The 17,546-nt window shown below is 56.2% G+C and overlaps 2 protein-coding genes across 2 annotated transcripts; both read left to right on the plus strand.

Moving 5' to 3' along the window:
- Positions 1–201: 201 nt before the first annotated feature.
- On the plus strand, positions 202–9,908 carry LOC115915791. Its single transcript, XM_030969469.1, has 10 exons — positions 202–313; positions 2,692–2,874; positions 4,106–4,354; positions 5,824–6,114; positions 6,364–6,461; positions 6,706–6,898; positions 7,511–7,613; positions 7,995–8,041; positions 8,455–8,523; positions 9,769–9,908. Exons 1-10 carry the CDS (start codon positions 202–204, stop codon positions 9,906–9,908), a joined length of 1,485 nt encoding a protein of 494 aa, XP_030825329.1.
- A 1,386-nt stretch (positions 9,909–11,294) lies between these two features.
- Positions 11,295–17,427, plus strand: LOC115915792. The gene is made up of 10 exons (XM_030969470.1): positions 11,295–11,415; positions 12,890–13,129; positions 13,829–14,119; positions 14,509–14,606; positions 15,846–16,041; positions 16,175–16,286; positions 16,406–16,640; positions 16,873–16,912; positions 17,189–17,288; positions 17,385–17,427. The coding sequence occupies exons 1-10, from the start codon at positions 11,307–11,309 to the stop codon at positions 17,425–17,427; spliced, it is 1,464 nt and encodes a 487-aa protein (XP_030825330.1). The 5' UTR covers positions 11,295–11,306.
- The last annotated feature ends 119 nt before the right edge of the window (positions 17,428–17,546 follow it).

Consider the following 17,546-nt stretch of genomic DNA (forward strand, 5'->3'; position numbering starts at 1 on the left):
CACTGTCTGTGGGAGGATGTGTGAGAATCAACACTGAGGCTGGTGGGACGCTCTCCTTCCAAAGAGGAAGCCTCTTGCACCACATGTGACTCCCCTGTGGGGCTCTCTCACTTCTGCGTGAGCACCTCTCCTGTGCAGGACTGCTCAGACACCTTTCCTGAGTGGCCCTCACTGAGTCCTGCCCGGGGACTTCGTGCCAGCATGGCGCTGCCAGAGCTGGCCCTGACATTCTTCCTGGCCCTTGCTCCTCTGCTGCTGGCACGGGGACAGACGCACCACGGTCCTGTGACTCCATGGGTACGTCAGGAAGCAGGTAAGAGCGGATTGTGCCTCTCTCTTACGGAAATGGTTTTGCTGCTCCTCTACCTGCCTATTTGCTACCCGGCCTTACCCTGCTCAGCCCATAGCAGAGGCTGTGGGAGGGCTGGAGCTGGTGTGTGCATATGCCTGAGGCACTCAGGCATCCCTCATGTTGTGGGGGGACAAAGCTCTATTTGGGGTGGAGGGCAGCAAGCCTCAGTGTGCTGGGAATTGTCCATGAGCATGGGACTTGCAGTGTCCCTCTAGGAAGTGGGTAGTGTTGCTGGGAGCAAGAGGTGGTCGGGTCTTGTTATGCAGCAGGCAGATGAATCCAGAGCAATCAGAGCAGTGATGGTCTTTCTGGGCAGCTCAAGCAGCACCCCTGTCACAGGCGATGATGGTGTTCATCAAAGATGTGACCTGTGAGCTCTGTTAGCTGGGATGCCTGCTCTCTCCCATAGTCCCTGGGATGCAGGGAGCTGTAGTTTGATGGGATTATTCACATCAAGAGGTTTGTTCTGCTCTTTCTACATGCCAGCAGGGTTAGGGGCAGCTCCTGGGTCTCTGCTAGGTTCTTCCTGCAAAGAATGTGGGCTTTCCTGTGGTGATTATGTGCTGTGCCCTGGGCTTGCTGGTACCTGTTGAGGTCCCCATGGGGCACAGCATGGCTAGGGGACCTGAGCTGTGAGTATTCTCTCTGTAGGGAAATGGAAGCAGAAGTGGCTGGCCAAATCATCAGATGGGTTGTGAGTCATGCTGCCTATCTGGTGGCTCAAGGATGCTGCCCGTCCAGCGGTTGGCAGCTCTCAGCTTTCCAGGCAGGATGGAACCTCTTCTCTCCTAGTCTGTACTCATATCTGGGACTGACCCAAAAGGATCCTGGATATCACCCTCGGGCAGGGTGCGTGTTACTTCAGGGTGTTTAATGGCAGGAGGGGGGAAGGTGTGTGACGGGGACGCCTGACGAGGCTGGGACCAAGTCAAGAGTTTCATGTCTGTCAGGTAGTTTTCCGTCAGTAAGGTGTGTGCTCTGAGGGCATTGAGAGAGACACTGTTGAGGGGGAAGAAGTTTCATGTCTGCACCACGTGGTCTAAAGGGATGGGGCTGGTGACCACTGTCCTTTGGGGTGGAGAGCTGGGAATAGGGTTGCCATGATGGCGTGGAAACCCGCTGCCAGAAAAGGGAAGTGGTGAGTGCTGGTGGGAAGTGGGCAGCTGTAGCTGAAGAGATGTGTTTTATCCTCCTTCAGGGAGGGCCAGCTCCATGCCCACTGCCTCCTCATGGATTTATTTTGTACTGGGTGAGCAAGTCCAGGTGACATGTCTGCCAGGGCAGGACAAGGCAGACTCATTTTGGGTGAAGTGCAGAGGCTAGGCTGAGCTCATTGAGCAGGGTGTGAGCTTTGTGGTCACTGGTGTGAACTTCAGTGGTCTGAGGGGCAGACTCTAGTTGAAAGCTTCTTTCACCCACTGTGGAAAAAGCTGATTAGCACACAGAGTCAAGGGATTTGATTTATTTACAGTTCTGCACAGAAAACTCTGCTAGGTGGAAAATCCACAGAGCCAGCACACTGAGGCAGACAAAAGCAGGTATACTGACAGAGACACAATCTTACTGAAGTCACTGCTTGCCTGCGTTACTATGACTCATCCTTTCCCCTCTTCACTGTAAAAGCACAGCGTTCCAAGAAATCATGGTACATGCTAGGAGAGTGGTGGTCTTTTTGAGAGAAGGAGGCAAATGAATGGGGACGTGGGATTTTTACTACAATTAAGAGCAAGGATTCATCACTAGGGTGATGAATAATGTAACAAAACTCGTCAAAACTGGGTGTTTTCTAGCTCACGGGTAAACATCCTGGATGAGAAGGGTGTTATTTTTTTGTTTTTGCTCTTTCAGGGACTTAGACGATTCATTTTCTGCCTGCCTCATTCCTATAGTTACTCCCACTGCAGAATTGCTTGGTTCTTTCTCTTGTTATCTGCAACTTTAATCCTGTTACTCACCATTGCTGCTGGGAGTCACTCCATGAGACCAAGCTGTGGAGTCTGGAATGCCAGCAGAGACTCCCTGGGCCTGGTGCACTCCCACAGCCCCTGTATTTATGGGAGAGAGCAGCATCCCCCAGGCTGCTGGACCCCTCTGGCTGGGGTGTCTCCACAGCAGCAGGTGGGCAGGATAACCCTGTGGATAACCCTCCTGCACTGCCCCTGAGGGTGTGGGGAGGGATAAAGCATCTGGGGGATGGGGCTCATCCTGGGAGGTGCCGTCTCTGCCACCCCTCTGAAGAGAGAGGGATTGGCACCCCTCTGGATGGAACTCCCTCATCCTCATGGATGCTGCTGGAGCCCAGTGACCCTCAGGCTCTGCCTCCTGGCCTTTGCACACAGGAAAATGTAAAATTCCCTCCAACTGGGACACCAAACTGCGGTTTGCTCCATGGAGGAGCAACTATGCCTTGAACGAAGTGGTGCAGCTCAGCTGTGTTGGGGAGTTTGCACCATCTGTCCCACAGATTCAATGCATTTCCAGAGGGGCCGAGATCCTGTGGAATGAGACTCCCACCTGCAAGGGTAAGCACAGCCCTGCACCACCCTGACCCAGGGCCCTGAGCTGGTGGCAGACCCTCTGTGAGCTGGTCATGCAGAGACAGTGCAGGAATGGCAGACCCGGATGCCTTGGCTTTCCCCATGTCCTGGCACTGACAAGGCTCTTCTTGTCTCAGCACCTTGCTGTAGGCACCTGCTGGGCTCTGTGCTCCTGGGGAGAGGAATCCTTCCCAGCCAGCATCTCCTGCCTCAGAATGAAGTAGGAATAGCTGCAGGGGTTCTGCTTTTCCCCTGGAAAGCTTCTCTAGGGTTTGGGTTGTCTGGTGTGGGAGGCTGTTACTGCAGCATGGCTCACCTGCGCATGAGGGAGACAAGAAAATGGGGGCTCAAACACGCCATGGAGGGGCCAGAATCCAAGGGAGGTTTGTAAGTCCTGGGGATGGGGTGATGAGGAGCCCTGTGTGCTTGGAGAGTGCCTGGGCACATGACACTCATATGTGTCAGAGTGAATAGTCAGTCATGAGAGACCTGTCCCAAGCCTCCTCTTATAACCTCCCAAAAGTACTCCTCACCCAATTTTACCTCTGACAGAAACATGCCAAAGGCCTGCTTGGTGGGACCCCAGACTGCAGCTGGCACCAGCCCGTGACAGTTACACAGAGGATGAAGAAGTGACTCTGAGCTGCAACAATGGTTTCCAGCCGTCCTTCACCCATGTCAAATGCGCAAGCAGGGTTCAGACATTGAATTATTCTGTATCTCTAAAGGAAGACGTGTGGCTGGGGAGAAACCGAAGTGCTGTGTGGATTCAAGTTCAGGGGAACATAGTGTGCATTGGTAAGCAGGGTGTCAGGAAGTGCTTCCTACCAAGCTCTTGGTCAATTTCTGCCCCGTTCATCCATCTCTGAGCTTCCATCATCACTGTGGCCAGGGATGCAATTCTGATGCCATGTCGGGGCCGCTTGGATCTCAGGCATTGGATACCTGAGACCATTCCTCTAGAGAATTCTGGCACATCCTTGTCCACCACCTGCCTGGACAGGCCCCAGCCCCAGCTGACACTCACCCACAAGGAAAGTCCCATCCCAACCAGCCTTGCCAAGGTGTCCCATCATGATGGGACAGATGGATGTGTCACCTTCCCTCTCCTTTCATTGGCTAGGGGCACTGCTGGGGATTGCTGAGGCCCCACCACATACCCTGCTCCTCCTTGAAACCTCCCAGCCCAACCAACATGCACTTTCACCTCCGCCAGAAACATGCCAAAAACCCCACTGGGACTCCAGACTCCAGCTGGCACCAGACCAGGAGAGTTACAGGAAGAATGAAGAAGTGATTCTGAGCTGTCCCAAGGGTTTCCAGCCACCCTTCACCCAAGTCAAATGCACAGGAAAAGTTCTGTCTGTTATCAATGGAAAACCTATACACAGAGAAGCTTGGACTGGAAAGGACAGCAGAGGCAATGTGATCATCATTCAGCCCAGGTTCAGGGTACAGTGCCTTGGTAAGGAGGCATCAGGAGCATTCCTGACTGCCCTGCTCTGCCCTCCCTGAGCAGGGAAGGCAGCCTGTGGGGGCACAGGAAGCTTCTGGCTCTGTGCTGCCTGAGGAAATGGCAGGTGCTGCTGAAGACAGTGTCGAGGCAGCTCCTGAGTCTGCTCTGTGCCTGCCCTGGGGTTCCAGGGGTGCCCTGGTGGGGAGATGGCTGATGCCAGCTTTAGTCCCTGAGGGTCCTGTCAGGAGGGAGTTTCGGTACAAAGGTCCTACCCCAATACCAAAGTATCCATTTTGGCAGTAAGCAGCACTGCCCGTGGCACAGGAGGTCAGAGACCATGCACGGCTTCAGGCTGTGCTCACAGGGGCCTGGGTGGTGTGTGGGAGACACAGGTCTCCCTAAGGGCTTCTGGCAAGAGCATGTGCTGCAAAGTCAGGGCTACAGTGTTTTAGGTCTGACAGGTGTTTGTGGCACAGGGGACAAGGGTAAAGGCTGGTTCCCCCTCCTTGTGTTCTGGCTCCCCCTCCCTGCCCCTGCTGCATACTGCAGAGCCAGCTTTGGGGCTCAGACTTTATGCCTTCTCAGGAGGAATCAAAGTGTTGTCATCCTGTCTGAGGGACAAACAGGGCACCAGAATTTCTGGGCAGGCTTTGTGCACAGTAAAGACCCCTCATGGTTTCCCCTCAGTCCCTGACTCCAGCTCCTCCTAGCCCTTCCCAGGAGACCTGGGGGGGGAGAAGTTTGGAGTCCTTCTTGTCCTCATCCTCTTGCCAAGAATTGATGTGGAAGGCCTGCTCTGTGCAGTGTCCTGGAGCTCACTTCTTGCTCTAATGGGCCAGGGAAGGGGATGCCCTGCTCCATGCCCTGCAGAGCAACACTGCCCAGCTAACACCTTCCCATCTTGTTGGTGCAGAGAAATGCCAGAAGCCCCAGTGGGACTCCAGGATTATCTTTGACCAAGAACAGGGGATCTTCAACCCAAATGAAGTGGTGAAGATACGGTGTCCTGAGGGGTACTGGCCTCCACCCATGGAGATCAAATGTGTGGCATTGAAGCAAAGGGAAGGTTCCACGATTCCTCATAGTGGCTGGATAGTGAGGAATGGCACAGACACCTGGCGCCCTATGGAAGGGAACTTGACCTGTGTGGGTAAGTGAGCAAGCCAGACACTCTCCCAGTACTCTCAGTATGTGCTTCCCAGGCATGGAGAGCAATTCTGCACATGTGGCACAGCGTCAGTGCCCTGTGCTCGGGGTGGTCAGGGCATGGCACAGAAATCCAGAGAAAATTCTGGATGCATCCCAGGTTTATGTCTGTGCTGTTGGCAACTCTGGGTTGTGTAGTCTGGGAGAAGGCAGAATGCCCTTGTCTACTCTGTGCTGGGGACAGGCTAGTGAGGGAATGGTGGGGTTCATGGAGTTTGATGTCAAGGCTTGGAGGGAGAGGGAGTGATCCTCTTGGAATGTTCCCTTCACAGATGTCCTCCAGGTTGTCCCTGAGACCCTGGAGGTTTCCAGCACCAGCATCAAACTGAACTGGACCTGCAGGTTCCCTCGTATGTGCCAGAATATTCGGGCCAGGTGCCAGCTGGAGCAGCATTCCTCCTCAAACTGTGAGGCTGAGGATGTGAAGGTAGAGGAGATAATGCAAGGCTGGGAGGGAACTTTCACCTGCTCCCCTCTGCAGCCCTTCACTGTCTACAGTGTCACCATCTCCCTGCTGCCTAGCACAATCCTGTACACACGGCTCATCACGACAAAGGAAATGGGTATGTTTACATGAAATGTCAGGATGCCCTTCATCCTGAAGCTCAGCCAGAGCATCTGCTCCCTGCTGTGATGGTCCTGGGATCAGAGCTGCTTGCAGGGTGTGGGGATCTGGGAAAGGCGCTGTGCAGGGCCCTACTGCAGGGCCTTCCCCCTCCTCACCACACCATTTCAGCTGCAGAGGCACAAGCAGCCTTTGTGGGGGACAAGTAATGCTATCCAGGTATGATCCTCTTCTCCTGTGCTTCCAGTGCCAGACAAGCCAGAGGAGCTGGAGGTGGATTCCAAAACGGGGTCCCTCACGTGGAAGGCACTGCCCTCCTGCAAAGGCAAGATCATTGGATACCAGGTACCAGGAGTCCATGGAGTGCCCCTGGTGCCCCTCACCTTGCTGGAGCTCTGTGCAGGCAGCCTGAGGAGAGCTGGGAACCCTCCTTGGCCAGGGCCCACAGGCTGTACCCTGCTGGTGTTCCTGGTAGGGCCAGCTCCCCTCTTGTGCCCAGCCAGCAGCAGCAGCTCCTCTGCACAGAACTGCCCAGTGCAGAAGCAGGATGTTGGTGCTACTGTCTAGCAGGTCCCTGTCCTTCCTCCAGCTGAACATCACCACCATGAGAGCAGAGGATGGCAGCTTCGTTGAATTCAGTCAGGTGTTGGTGAACCAGTCTGTCTCTGAGTATGTGCCACCTCATCAGACAGCTGGCAACAAATACCTGGTGACAGTACAGGGCCTGACGGCCGCTGGGGCTGGGCCTGCATCACAACTGGAATTCCAAACTTACATCCAGGGTAATGGTTGTTCTGCCCTGTGTCTGGTTGGGGTGGCCTCTCAGGGGGTGAATGCTGAGTCTGGAGCAGCTTCCAGAGCTGTGTGTGCACCCACCCTGTCCCAGCTCAGACAGGGAGTGTGGGCACCTGGCTCAGCAGTGGGCATGAAGCTGGGGGAGCCCTTGCTTGAGGGCCTTCACTGGCAGGTCTGCAGAGGGCCTGCACCACTTCAGCCACTGTTTGTGCCTCTGATACCAGACCTGCCCCCTCTACTCTTCACTGAAGAAGGTGACACCCAGCCCTGCATTTGAGTGCACAAGTGGGCTCAAGGTCAGAGAGCACTAGGGCTGCTGAGCCTGGGTCTGTGTCCTCCTGCTGAGTGCAGGATGGCAGAGCAGGCTGCCAGGCCCTCCAGCTGGGGCCACGGGACAAGGCCACGGGACAAGGCTCCAGAACCTCCTTCTGCCCTGCCCAAGCAGATGTGCAGGCAGGGGAAGGCTTGCTGCCTTTCCCTGTAGCAGCCAGGGCAGCAGGGTCTGTTCTAATGTGCAGACACCGAGCAGCAAGGGTGGGGCCACTGCTGGTGCATGGCCCTGGCTGTGGCACCCACTGCTCTCTGTGTGTCAGTTTCAGGGCAGCCTATGGGCCCTTGGCCTGGGTCAGCAGTCACTGTAGTGGTGGTGGTAGTGCTGTTGATCCCCTTGTCTGCCGGGATCATCTGGTTCATGCTGTTCAGGTGAGTTGCAGGAGATTTGGAGTCTCAGTTCTGTCTCAAGCCATGATGTACTGTGGGGTGAGTGGGGATAGAGAGGTTCCCCAGCTGCTCCCACCCTTCTCTGGGTGCAGAGGGTGCAGCTGGCTGGTCCTAACACAGATTTGCTCTAGGGCTCCTAGGTGGGACTCTAAGTGTCTTCAGGGCTGGGAAGGGGCTGTGTGTGCTGACAGACTGTGTCCCCTTGTTGCCGGTGCAGCTGCCACTGCTGTCCCCTGGGGTGTGGGTGGCGACGCCTGCCAGGCGGGAGGGTGTGCAGAACCCTCTGTGCCCTGCTGCTGGGTTCAGCAGGGTCTGGCCCAGGTCAGCCTCTCCCTGACTCAGGACTGCCCTTTGCCTTCCCAGAAAAAAGAAGGCCTTGCCCAGCAAAGCTAAGGAGGATCAGTACACAGGTAGGATCCCCAGCACAGAGGGGACTGTAGGGCTGGAGCTGGGAGGGGAGCAGGCATATTTCAGGAAGGCCCAGTGGCATTCTGAGGTAGCTCCAGGCAGCCCAGCTGGCTTTGGCTGACCTGTCAGACCAGGATGTCCCACATCTATTCCCAGCTGAGACCCTGCTCAATAGCCTCTTCCAGCAGCTCCTGGCTGGGGCGTCCCAGAGGTGCCAGAGAGGGTTGGGAACTGCTCCTCCTTCTCACACTCTCTGGGGGAGGCAGCAACTCTTCCCAGCCCTGCTGTCCTGATGATGTGCATCCCAGGATGACCTGCTGCCCTTGGCGACGCTTGCCTGCCTGAGGCTGCCCTGCTCCTTCTCCCACAGCCCCCAGGTCCCTCAGGCTGTTTCTGTCCTCATGTCCCCCCACAGAGCTCCAGCCCTATGAGAATATACAGGGGGATTACTCCGTGATCGAGACTTTTCCTGAGAAGGATGCAGGTAGGAAATGTGTCATCCTGCCTTCCTGCCTGTGACCCCACATGGCCCAGAGAGAGCGGGGACTGCCAGCTCTGATGGTGTCTGAGCTTCTCATGTTGCCGAGAGCATGCAGCAGCCTCTGCCCTGGGTTCTCTTGTTCTCCTCAGGTAAGTGTGGCCAGGCTGGGGAGCCATTTCCCCCGCCCCTGCCTGTTCGCGAGAGTCAGCAGTGAGGAAGAAGAGCAGCTGGAGTGGACATCTGAGGCACTTCCCTTCTCAAGGCATGGTCCTCCACCACCGGAAGCATGACAATGAATTATCTCATGAGTTATTGCTTCCCCCCAAAATCTTCTTCTTCATCAAGCTCCAGAATCCTCTGCCACAGCACAGGAGCAGCTTAAGGCATGGGATGACCTCTCATGACAGCAAGGATATGTCCTGGTAGTTCTACAGTGCTTTGGCATAGCCATCTTACCAGCATCTTGGTGCCTGCAAGTGTTCCCTGAGAATGGAGGAGCTCACAACTCCTCTTTCCAACCTGTGTCCCTGTATCCATCTAGACCCTGTCCTCTGCTTGAGTTTGGCCTAGCTGTGCTGCCCTGGCCACTGTGCTGCTGTGCCTGAAAAAACCAATAAATTGTTCTGGTTTGCAGGGGCTGCCTGGCCCACAAAATCTTCCACCTTGTCATGGGTCCTCCTTGTTTTGCGTGCGAAAGCCTTGACCCCATTAATCTTCATGGAGGAGATTGGAGTGGCTTTTCCAGCCCCTGGCAGTACCAAGGAAGCACACCTGAGGTGCAGCATGTTCCCAGTGCAACGCTTTGGGTGACTGCTTTCCCTCCTCCCCATCTTATAGGTAACACCATCTCTACTTGCATAGCTGGACCTCTGTGTTGGTCTGTGTCCTCCTCTGTGGGTGCTGGTGCTCATCTCCCATTTTGTGAGGTGCAGCTGGCACTGGCCCTCTTGGGACATCTGTGTCTTGCAGCCTTTGGGATCTGCTGGCTGCTCCTGCTGCTGTCCCATCCCCTCCAACAGGCACTGTCTGTGGAGTGCCAGTGCCCAGTGCAGCCTGGATGCTGAGTCCAAAGGCTCTCCTTGGTGAGGGCTGCACTGCTGGCATATGGGGCAATCAACCTGTCTTTTCCCCAGCTGTGTGTGTTGCCTGTGATGATTCCATCTCCTTCTCCTGCCCTTGGGCACAGAGGCTCTCCTCAACACCCTGGACTCGGGTGTGACAAGCTGGTTCTGGTTGTGCTTTTTACAGTCCTGAAGACAGAGCTGTCACAGTTTTTTGCCTCAGCGTTATTTCTCTCCCCTGTCAAACCTGCCAATACCCAGTGCAGCCTGGAGGTTGAGGGGCAGCTGAAGGCTCTCCTTGTGGAGGACTACACTGTCAAAACATAGAGCAATTGACCTCTCTCTTCTCCAGCTTCTTTTCATCCTGGCATGAGTTGCATGTTCTGGTAAAGGCATGTTTTGACAGTCCTTCATACGAGCTGTCTGCCCATCAGCTAAGTACCTGCTGCTGGCCCCTGGGACCAAAATATCTCCTTCCTGTGAACTGTTGCTGGTGTGATGTATGTGCCTGATGGAGCAACTCTTTGTGGGTATTGGGCAGAGAGGAGAAGAGAAATTCAGTGCTGTGTGGGTGCTGCTGGTTGAGAAAGGGGAATGAGCAGGCTTGGGATAGGGGAGAACAGTTGCAACCTCCTTGGCTACCCTGCTTCCCACTCCATCCCCCCATCCCTAGTCATGCCCTGGGCTGTCAGCCTTGTGACTCCACCTGCTCTGTCCAGACAGTCAGTAAAGGCTTGTGGTTTGGACAGGGCTACCTGCTGCCCCCAGGGACTACCTGCTGCCCCAGCTCCTGCCTAGTCACCTCATTGCCCTTGTGAGGTGCTGTTCCCTCAGCTAACTGCACCTTGTTGAGGGCAGCCACGAGCAGGGCAGGAGTGTGTCCTGTGCATGTGCCACAGGAAAACTGAGGGATAAGTATGGTCTCTGTGGCTCTGCAGCCCCCCATGTCTGATCATCCAGGATTCTAAAATCCAAGACACCCGAAGTGGATGGGAGGTTCTGGGGGAAGAGAAAAGCAGTGGCTGTTGATGAGCAAGAGGCATGGTTTAGTACTGTGAGTGTTTTCTCAAGCACACAGCTGGCACTGTAGGGCAGTGTGCCCTGCACACTTGGGGACAGAGGAGAGTGCTGCCAGGCTGAGAGGGAGCAGGAGGAGGAGGCAGCTGAGGATAGAGAAGCGGGGAAGGACGAGAGAGGGTGTGGGTTGAGTGTTTCTTTCAGAAGAGCCACAGACTGTTTCAGGAATTGAAGTATTCCTTGCAGTTCGTGTCCTCATTCCTATCTGTCCTTCTGACCAGGTCTTTATGTAGTTTCTCAAAGGTCCTCCATCTCCTGTGATCATTGAGAGGAAGTGACTCATCACCACTCTAAAACCCACACAGTGTCAGGAAGCACTTGGACATTACCTCAGTAACAGGAGTAACACTTCTTGAATGCCCTGGTAACTAGGAGGGTTTTGGGAGGAAACTCTGGGATCTTGTGACAAAGTTCCTTCTGTTGAGTCCCAGAGCCTCGATGCTCCTGGGGCAAAAAGATATCAAAAGGCAGAAGTGCTGACAGGGATGGGAGGCTCCCTGCCCAAAGAGGAAGCCTCCTGCATCTCATGAGGAGATGTGTCTGTTTCCTTCCTGTGGTTGCAAGCCCTGCAGTCAGATACGGATGCCTGGGCTCAGAGGCAGCGAGTGGGGCTGAGATTGCAGTCCTGCCTGGGGACTTCATGCTAGGATGGCCCTGCAGTCACTGCCTCTGAGGTTTCTTCTGGCCCTTGCATCTCTACTGTCAGCACATGGCCAGGAAGAATTTTTCAACATCCAGATAGTGCCCCAGGGAACAGGTAAGAAGTGGTTCTTCCTCTTGGAAGCTTCTGCTGCCTTTCCTCCTCTATGTGGGATATTCATCTTTATTGCCTGCAGCCCTGGGCTGCAGCCCAGAGAGACCTCTGAGGGCTGTGTCAGCTGGGGCAGCCTCTGTCTGCCCCAGGGACAGGAGCTACAATGCAGTGTACACTGGCGTTCTATGGGACAGACAGGACTGGGCTGGATGTGCAGTGAGGGGTCGTGCCCTCCAGAAAAGCAGTTTGCCAATCATTCCCTGGAGAGAGTGGGCATGAATTGGGCATCAATTCACACACTGTGAATCAGGGGAAGGATCTTCAGGGAGGTGTCACTTTCTGTACACATCCTATCCCCAGGTGTGCCTGAGGGACACTGTGCCTGCTGAGGGTAGTGTAAGAAGGACCTTGCTGCTGCTTTGCCACACAGATGGATCAGGGCAGGATCAGTGGCTGGGTGCCTGAGCATGGGGGGGTCATGGCCATGTGCCAGGGGACAAAGCTGCTGGTTGTGGTGCTCAGCTGGGCAGCTCTCGTCTTCTGCCATCTGTGCTGTTTGAGAGCAAAGCCTCTGCACAAGGGGCTTGGCACAGCATTTTCCCTTTGTGCCAAAGTTGGTCTGCACCTTGTGAGAGCCCACCTTTGGGAGAAGGCAGATTGTATTTTAAACCCCTTCAGGCCTCACAAACCTTCTTGCAGAGGCTTGAACAGGCAAGGGCTCCTTCCAGAAGCCAGCATCCTTCTCTGTAGCAATCATTGCCACAAAGCCTCCCCCTGCAGCATTGGACAAACTGCTGGGACCAGCTGCTGCTCAGCTACTGCCCACTGAGCCTGGGGCATGGTGAATTTGGTGAGGACGTGACGAGAAGGAAGGGTTGTGTCAGGAGAAAGGGGCAGGGGCATTGTTAAAGCAGGAGATGTGAATGCAGAAGGCACTGCTCAGCCCTGTCCCCCAGTGGGGCAGGAGGAGAGCAGCCAAGGCACAGAGGGAGCGAGAACAGGGAGCCCCCGAGGGTAACAGGGGCGTGGCTGATCCCTGTGGGAGGGATGAGCCCTGGATGAAGGGCCCTGCATGCCAGCAGCAGTGGTGGTGCCATGGCCCAGCAAGTGCCCCCTGGGCTGGGCTGGGTGACAGGCCTGCATGAGAGGCTGGAGGGAGTCCCCGGGTGCAGGGGTGATTGTGCTGGGAATGTCCCTGCTCTGGGCTTTGGAGGAGGGAATATGGTACCCATGGACACAAGCGGGAATGGGGCAGGTTCATGGATGAGTGATCCTTCACAATTTCCATGCATCAGGAAAGCCCCTTCCCAACAAGCCTTGCCCTCAGGTCACATCCCAGCAGATGGAGGTGTCACCTTCCCTCTCCATTCATTGCCTGGAGGTGTTGCTGGGGATTTCTCTTCCACCACTCACCCATACCCCACTTCATCATCTCATCATCTCCAGCCCATCTAACACCCACTTTCACCTCTGACAGAAGGGTGCAAAAGGCCCCAGTGGGACTCCAGACTTCAACTGGCCCCAGACCAGGTGAATTATAAGAAGAATGAAGAAGTGATGCTGAGCTGCCCTGAAGGTTTCCAGCCACCCTTCACCCATCTCAAATGTTCAAGTGAAGTCCAGTCCTCTGGTGGGAAACCTGTATACAGAGAGCTCTGGACTGGAAGAAACTCCCGAGGTGCCTGGGTCCGCATTCGCTCCGGCGTGGAGTGCACTGGTAAGGAAGGGATCAGGAGCCCTCTTGGCTGCCTTGCTCTGCCCTTCCTGAGCAGGGAAAGCAGGGTGTGGGGCACAGGAGGTTTTGGGCTCCATGCTGCCCAGGGAAATGGCAGGTGTCAAGTCCAGCCTGCAGGTCACCACTGGGGGTGTTGGTGATAAGGGTCTCCCTGAGGGCTTCTGGCAAGAGGATGTGCACAAAGCAAAAAAGCATGGGAGAGGGATTTGTGGTGGAGTTTGTGGCCAGCACATGGCACCACTGTTGGAGCAGGATCAGAGAGCTTTACTGCCAGTGTGGCTGTGGGTACCACAGCTTGTTCCACGTGGGCTGGGCCCCTCCAGGTTCTGCAGCATGGTGGGTGCAGGCTTAGCACTCTCTCGCACAGCTTAGGGCATTCATGTTCCCTCCAAGGGAACAGAGCTGTTCCTGATAGAGCGTAGAGATTCTGGGACACACAGAAACCTCCGTTTTGAATGAATGGGGGAAATTGCTTGAGCAGTAGTATCCAGTCATTCGCCCACATTCATTCCTATTCAACTCCTCCTGCTCCCCTTTCAGAGGGCTGCAGTGACCACCTTCAGGCTCTCCTTTTCTATCCCATTGGGCTGGGTGATGAGCAAAGTTGTCTGACTGCAGCATCCTTGCATGGCTGGGTGTGGAAGGGAATAAAGTGACCTTCTGGCAATCTTTCCTTCACAGAAGTGCTCCAGGTTGACCATGAGACCTTTGAGATTTCCAGCACCAGCATCAAACTGAAATGGACCTGCAGGTTCCCTGATGCCTGCCAGGGCATGAGGGCCATGTGCCGGCTGGCAGCGCCTTCCTCCCCTCTCTGTGAGGCTGAGGAGGTGAATGCAGAGCAGATGTTACATGGCCAGGAGGGAATATTCACCTGCTCCCCTTTGCAGCCCTTCACTGAGTACAGTGTCACCATTGACTTGCCTCCCAACACAACCCTGTTCTCATGGTTGTTCACGACACAGGAAACAGGTAAGTGCACAGAAATATCAGAGACAAGGAACAGTCCAGAGCTGTGTCACAGGGAGGAGAATAGATGCTCCCCTCATCCCTCAGCTCAGCCTGATCATTTGCTCTGTGCAGGGATGTGCCTGGGATCAGAGCTGCTTGGGTCCTGTGGAGAGCCCTCTGGGGAGGGGGCTGGGAGAGCCCTGAGCGGGGCACAGCCCGTTCTCATTGTCCCACTCCACCCTGCACTGTTGTGCTTCCCACTGCTGCAGCACACGCAGCCTTTGCAGGGGACAAACCCCTCGTAGGGAGTCCCTGTGCAGCCTGTCCCTTGGCCAGGAGCTGCTGCAGCCTCCTGTGGCCTCAGCCCCTGCCCATGGCCCTGTGTGTGACCCCATGGTCTGTGCTTGCAGTGCCGGACAAACCGGAGCAGCTGTGGCTGGATCCCGACAGGGGCTCTCTCAGGTGGAGCGCACCGCCCTCCTGCAATGGGGAGATCATCGGATACCAGGTACCAAGGGAGCAGGGCAGACCCTCACCTCCCGGCCTGGAGCTCTGTGCAGGCACACTGGGAACTGTGGGCAAGGTACAGCTGGGATGAGCCACAGTTCCCAGCCAGTAAATATCTGGCTTTGATGAGCAATAGCATTTTTCTGTGTCATTCTCAACGTTCTCCATGGTGTGGAGATGCCCAGAGAGGTGTGAGTGTTCCATGTCCTCTGGGCTTACTTCCTGGGTCTGCTCTGGGTTTGGCAAGCTTTTGAAAGAGGTTGGTGTGCAACACATGGTGACGTGTCTTCTGGGGTGTCATCCCAGGGTTTCCTGTGCCTCTTGCATACTTGTTTCTTGTTCCTGCCACAGAAAAACTTGTGGTTTGAGTAATTCAGAGTCCCTGAAAGCCTTCTTCAGAGAGTGCACCGTTTGTTGGTTTTTAGTTGGCTAGGATTCTCTGTCTGAATTGGGAATACAAAAACTTAATAGGGGGGGTGTGTGTGTGGTGGTGACATTGTCTCAGATGCCTGATTTCTGAGGAACAGTTCCACAGATGACAGGGCTTGCAGCTTTTATTAGTTTGTCTGGAGAAATGTCAGAAAGTCTTGACAACCTGTGAGCCTGTTCAGCTGGTTTCCTGCTCCCAGACATCCGTGTTCATGAAAAGAATCCTTTTATTCCACTTTAATTTGTCTACACTTTTGCATAAACCCAGAATATATTTCTTTAAAGACAGCAAGTGAGAATGGACAGGGATGTATGCAAATTCAGATTGTGGGAATGGAGACTTCGTTCTATTACCATGGTTTTAGTCGTTCTCCTTTTCTCTTAGAGAAAGCCTTCAGTGTCCAGCTTTACACAACAGAAAAGAGAAGCTCAGATAACCGTGGTGGAGAATGTCGCCACAGTGCCTCTGGTGTTGCAATACACCTGCGGTGACCTATCCTTGGGCTCAGTACATACATCTACAGCCCTTCAAACGAGCAGCCTCCCTCTTCCCTTCTCAGAGGCCCAGCCCTTTGCTCACAGAGGTTTCTGCTCACACATCCTCAGGGCTGGATCCAAATTCCTCCTCTCCTCTGTTTTGAGCTCCCCGCACGGGGCTGAGGCTCCTGCCCGTTCCTTCCGGAGCCTTGCCCAGGCTCAGGGAAGGGCAGGCACAGGGAAGGGCAGGCTGGCAGGGACGTTGCCAGCTGCGGGCACCTTCCCAGCGGGCAGCCGGGAGCTGCTGAGTCCCAGCTGCGTCTCCTGTCCGCAGCTGAGCATCACAGCCAGGAACGCAGGGGACAGCAGCGTGCTGGAGACCGAGCGGCTGCGCCTCGAGGGCTCCGTCACCGAGCACCGGCTGCCGGGGCACAGCCCTGGCAGCAGCTACGCCGTGATGCTCCAGGGGCTGACGGCTGCTGGAGCCGGGGCTGCGCTGACGAGGGAGTTTCACAGCAACAGCAGCTCCGGTGAGCTTTGCTGTGGGGCCAGGCCGGGAGCCCGGGCACAGCCGAGCCCTGCTCGGCGGCCTGCGCTGCCCGAGGCCGTCCCTGCTGCTCGCGCGGCCCTGCCGATGCTCATTCCCCCGCTGTTGCCCTGCAGACAGCCCGCACCCCCAGGCCATCAGCTGCCGCGGCGCCCGCGACATCGCCCCCTCGCAAGGCACGGCCGTGCTCCCCCTGCGCCCCATCGCCCGCGGCTCTGAGGCCGCCAGGTGAGCGCAGCGCCGCGGCTCCGCAGCCCCGCCGGGGCTCTCCCCACGCCGGCGCTGGCCTGCAGCCGCCTCCCTTCCCGTGGCCGCCGTGCCCTTTGCCACTGCCTTTGGGCCCGCAGGGAGCACCAGCTGATCGTGGCCGCCACGCACAACGCCTCGCTGATCGAGAGCATCTGCTCGGGGCAGGCACGGCTCTCCAATACCAGCGCGTACCTGGCCGCTCTGCTCAACCTCAGCGCCGCCACGGACTTCGTGCTGGGCGACGGCAGCCGCGGGCAGGGCCTGCACAACGCTGCCCTCAGCCCGGGCCGGGACTACACGGCCCTGCTGCGCCTCGTCCGCCTCGGGCCGCAGGTACCATCGGGGGGCCCCTGCTCCCTGCGCCTGCTGCCGCCGGGGCTGGGCCCCTCGCTGCCTCTGCGCTGCCTCTGAGCCCACGCTCCTGTCCCGTGCCTCGGCACCGGGCTCTCCCTGGGCTCCCGGGCCACAGCCGCCTCACTCGGTGGCCCTGCCCGGGGACCTTGGCCTCCAGCTGGGCCAGTGCTGCAGGACTGGCCTGAGCTCTCCCTCCTGTCTCCTCCAACAGGCAGAGAAGTTCACCTGTGTCTGCTACAGCTTCTCTCTTGGTAAGTGTCTCCTTGCTCCTGGTGCCCAAGTCTCTCTCCTGCCTGCTCCCTTTTGCCGGCCTGGCAGCTTCTCTGGAAACGAGCTGGCCCAACACAAGAGCTGTTGGGTCTCACGTGGAACAGAGCAAGATCCCCACACACGGCGTGATCCTCTCTCCCAGAAGAAACCTCAGGACACAGTCGTGCACACTTGCACATACCCTTTGCCATTCTTGGGGCCATTGCCAGCAGAAGGCCAGGCTGTGGCACTCACCCCTGCCTCTGTGCTTGTTGCAGGGCAGACTGTGGGCCAGTGGCATTGGATTGTGATTGGACTGGTTGTGCTGCTGGCAGTCATCCTTGTGGTTGCTGTCATCCTATGGCTAGTGCACTCCAGGTGAGTGGGGAAGGTAGAGGTTCAGCAGGTATGAAGGGGACAGGGTCAGCAGGTACATACACAATGCCAGTTTCTTACTCTCTTTTGCCTTTCCAGGAAAAGGAAGTACTTGCCCAACAAAACTAAGGAGGATAATTAAAAAGGTAGGAAAATGCAGTTCTGCAGACAACCATCGCAGAGGGACTATCAGGCTGTGGGGCAAGTGGGATGAGAGCAGCAATCTCCCAGGAGAACCTGAGTTTCAGGAGAAGCAGCACT

The sequence above is a fragment of the Camarhynchus parvulus genome, chromosome Z (genome assembly GCF_901933205.1).
Source record: "Camarhynchus parvulus chromosome Z, STF_HiC, whole genome shotgun sequence".
NCBI classification, from domain to species: Eukaryota; Metazoa; Chordata; class Aves; order Passeriformes; family Thraupidae; genus Camarhynchus; species Camarhynchus parvulus.

Excerpts from the sequence above, each read along its gene's own strand:
- LOC115915791 (XM_030969469.1), top strand. The coding sequence starts at position 202 with ATGGCGCTGCCAGAGCTGGCCCTGACATTCTTCCTGGCCCTTGCTCCT. Across the intron at positions 6,899-7,510 it reads ATTCCAAACTTACATCCAGG|GGCAGCCTATGGGCCCTTGG; the intron begins GTAATGGTTGTT and ends TGTCAGTTTCAG. Across the intron at positions 8,524-9,768 it reads TTTTCCTGAGAAGGATGCAG|TCCTGAAGACAGAGCTGTCA; the intron begins GTAGGAAATGTG and ends TGCTTTTTACAG.
- LOC115915792 (XM_030969470.1), top strand. The coding sequence starts at position 11,307 with ATGGCCCTGCAGTCACTGCCTCTGAGGTTTCTTCTGGCCCTTGCATCT. Across the intron at positions 14,120-14,508 it reads GTTCACGACACAGGAAACAG|TGCCGGACAAACCGGAGCAG; the intron begins GTAAGTGCACAG and ends CTGTGCTTGCAG. Across the intron at positions 16,913-17,188 it reads CTGCTACAGCTTCTCTCTTG|GGCAGACTGTGGGCCAGTGG; the intron begins GTAAGTGTCTCC and ends TGCTTGTTGCAG.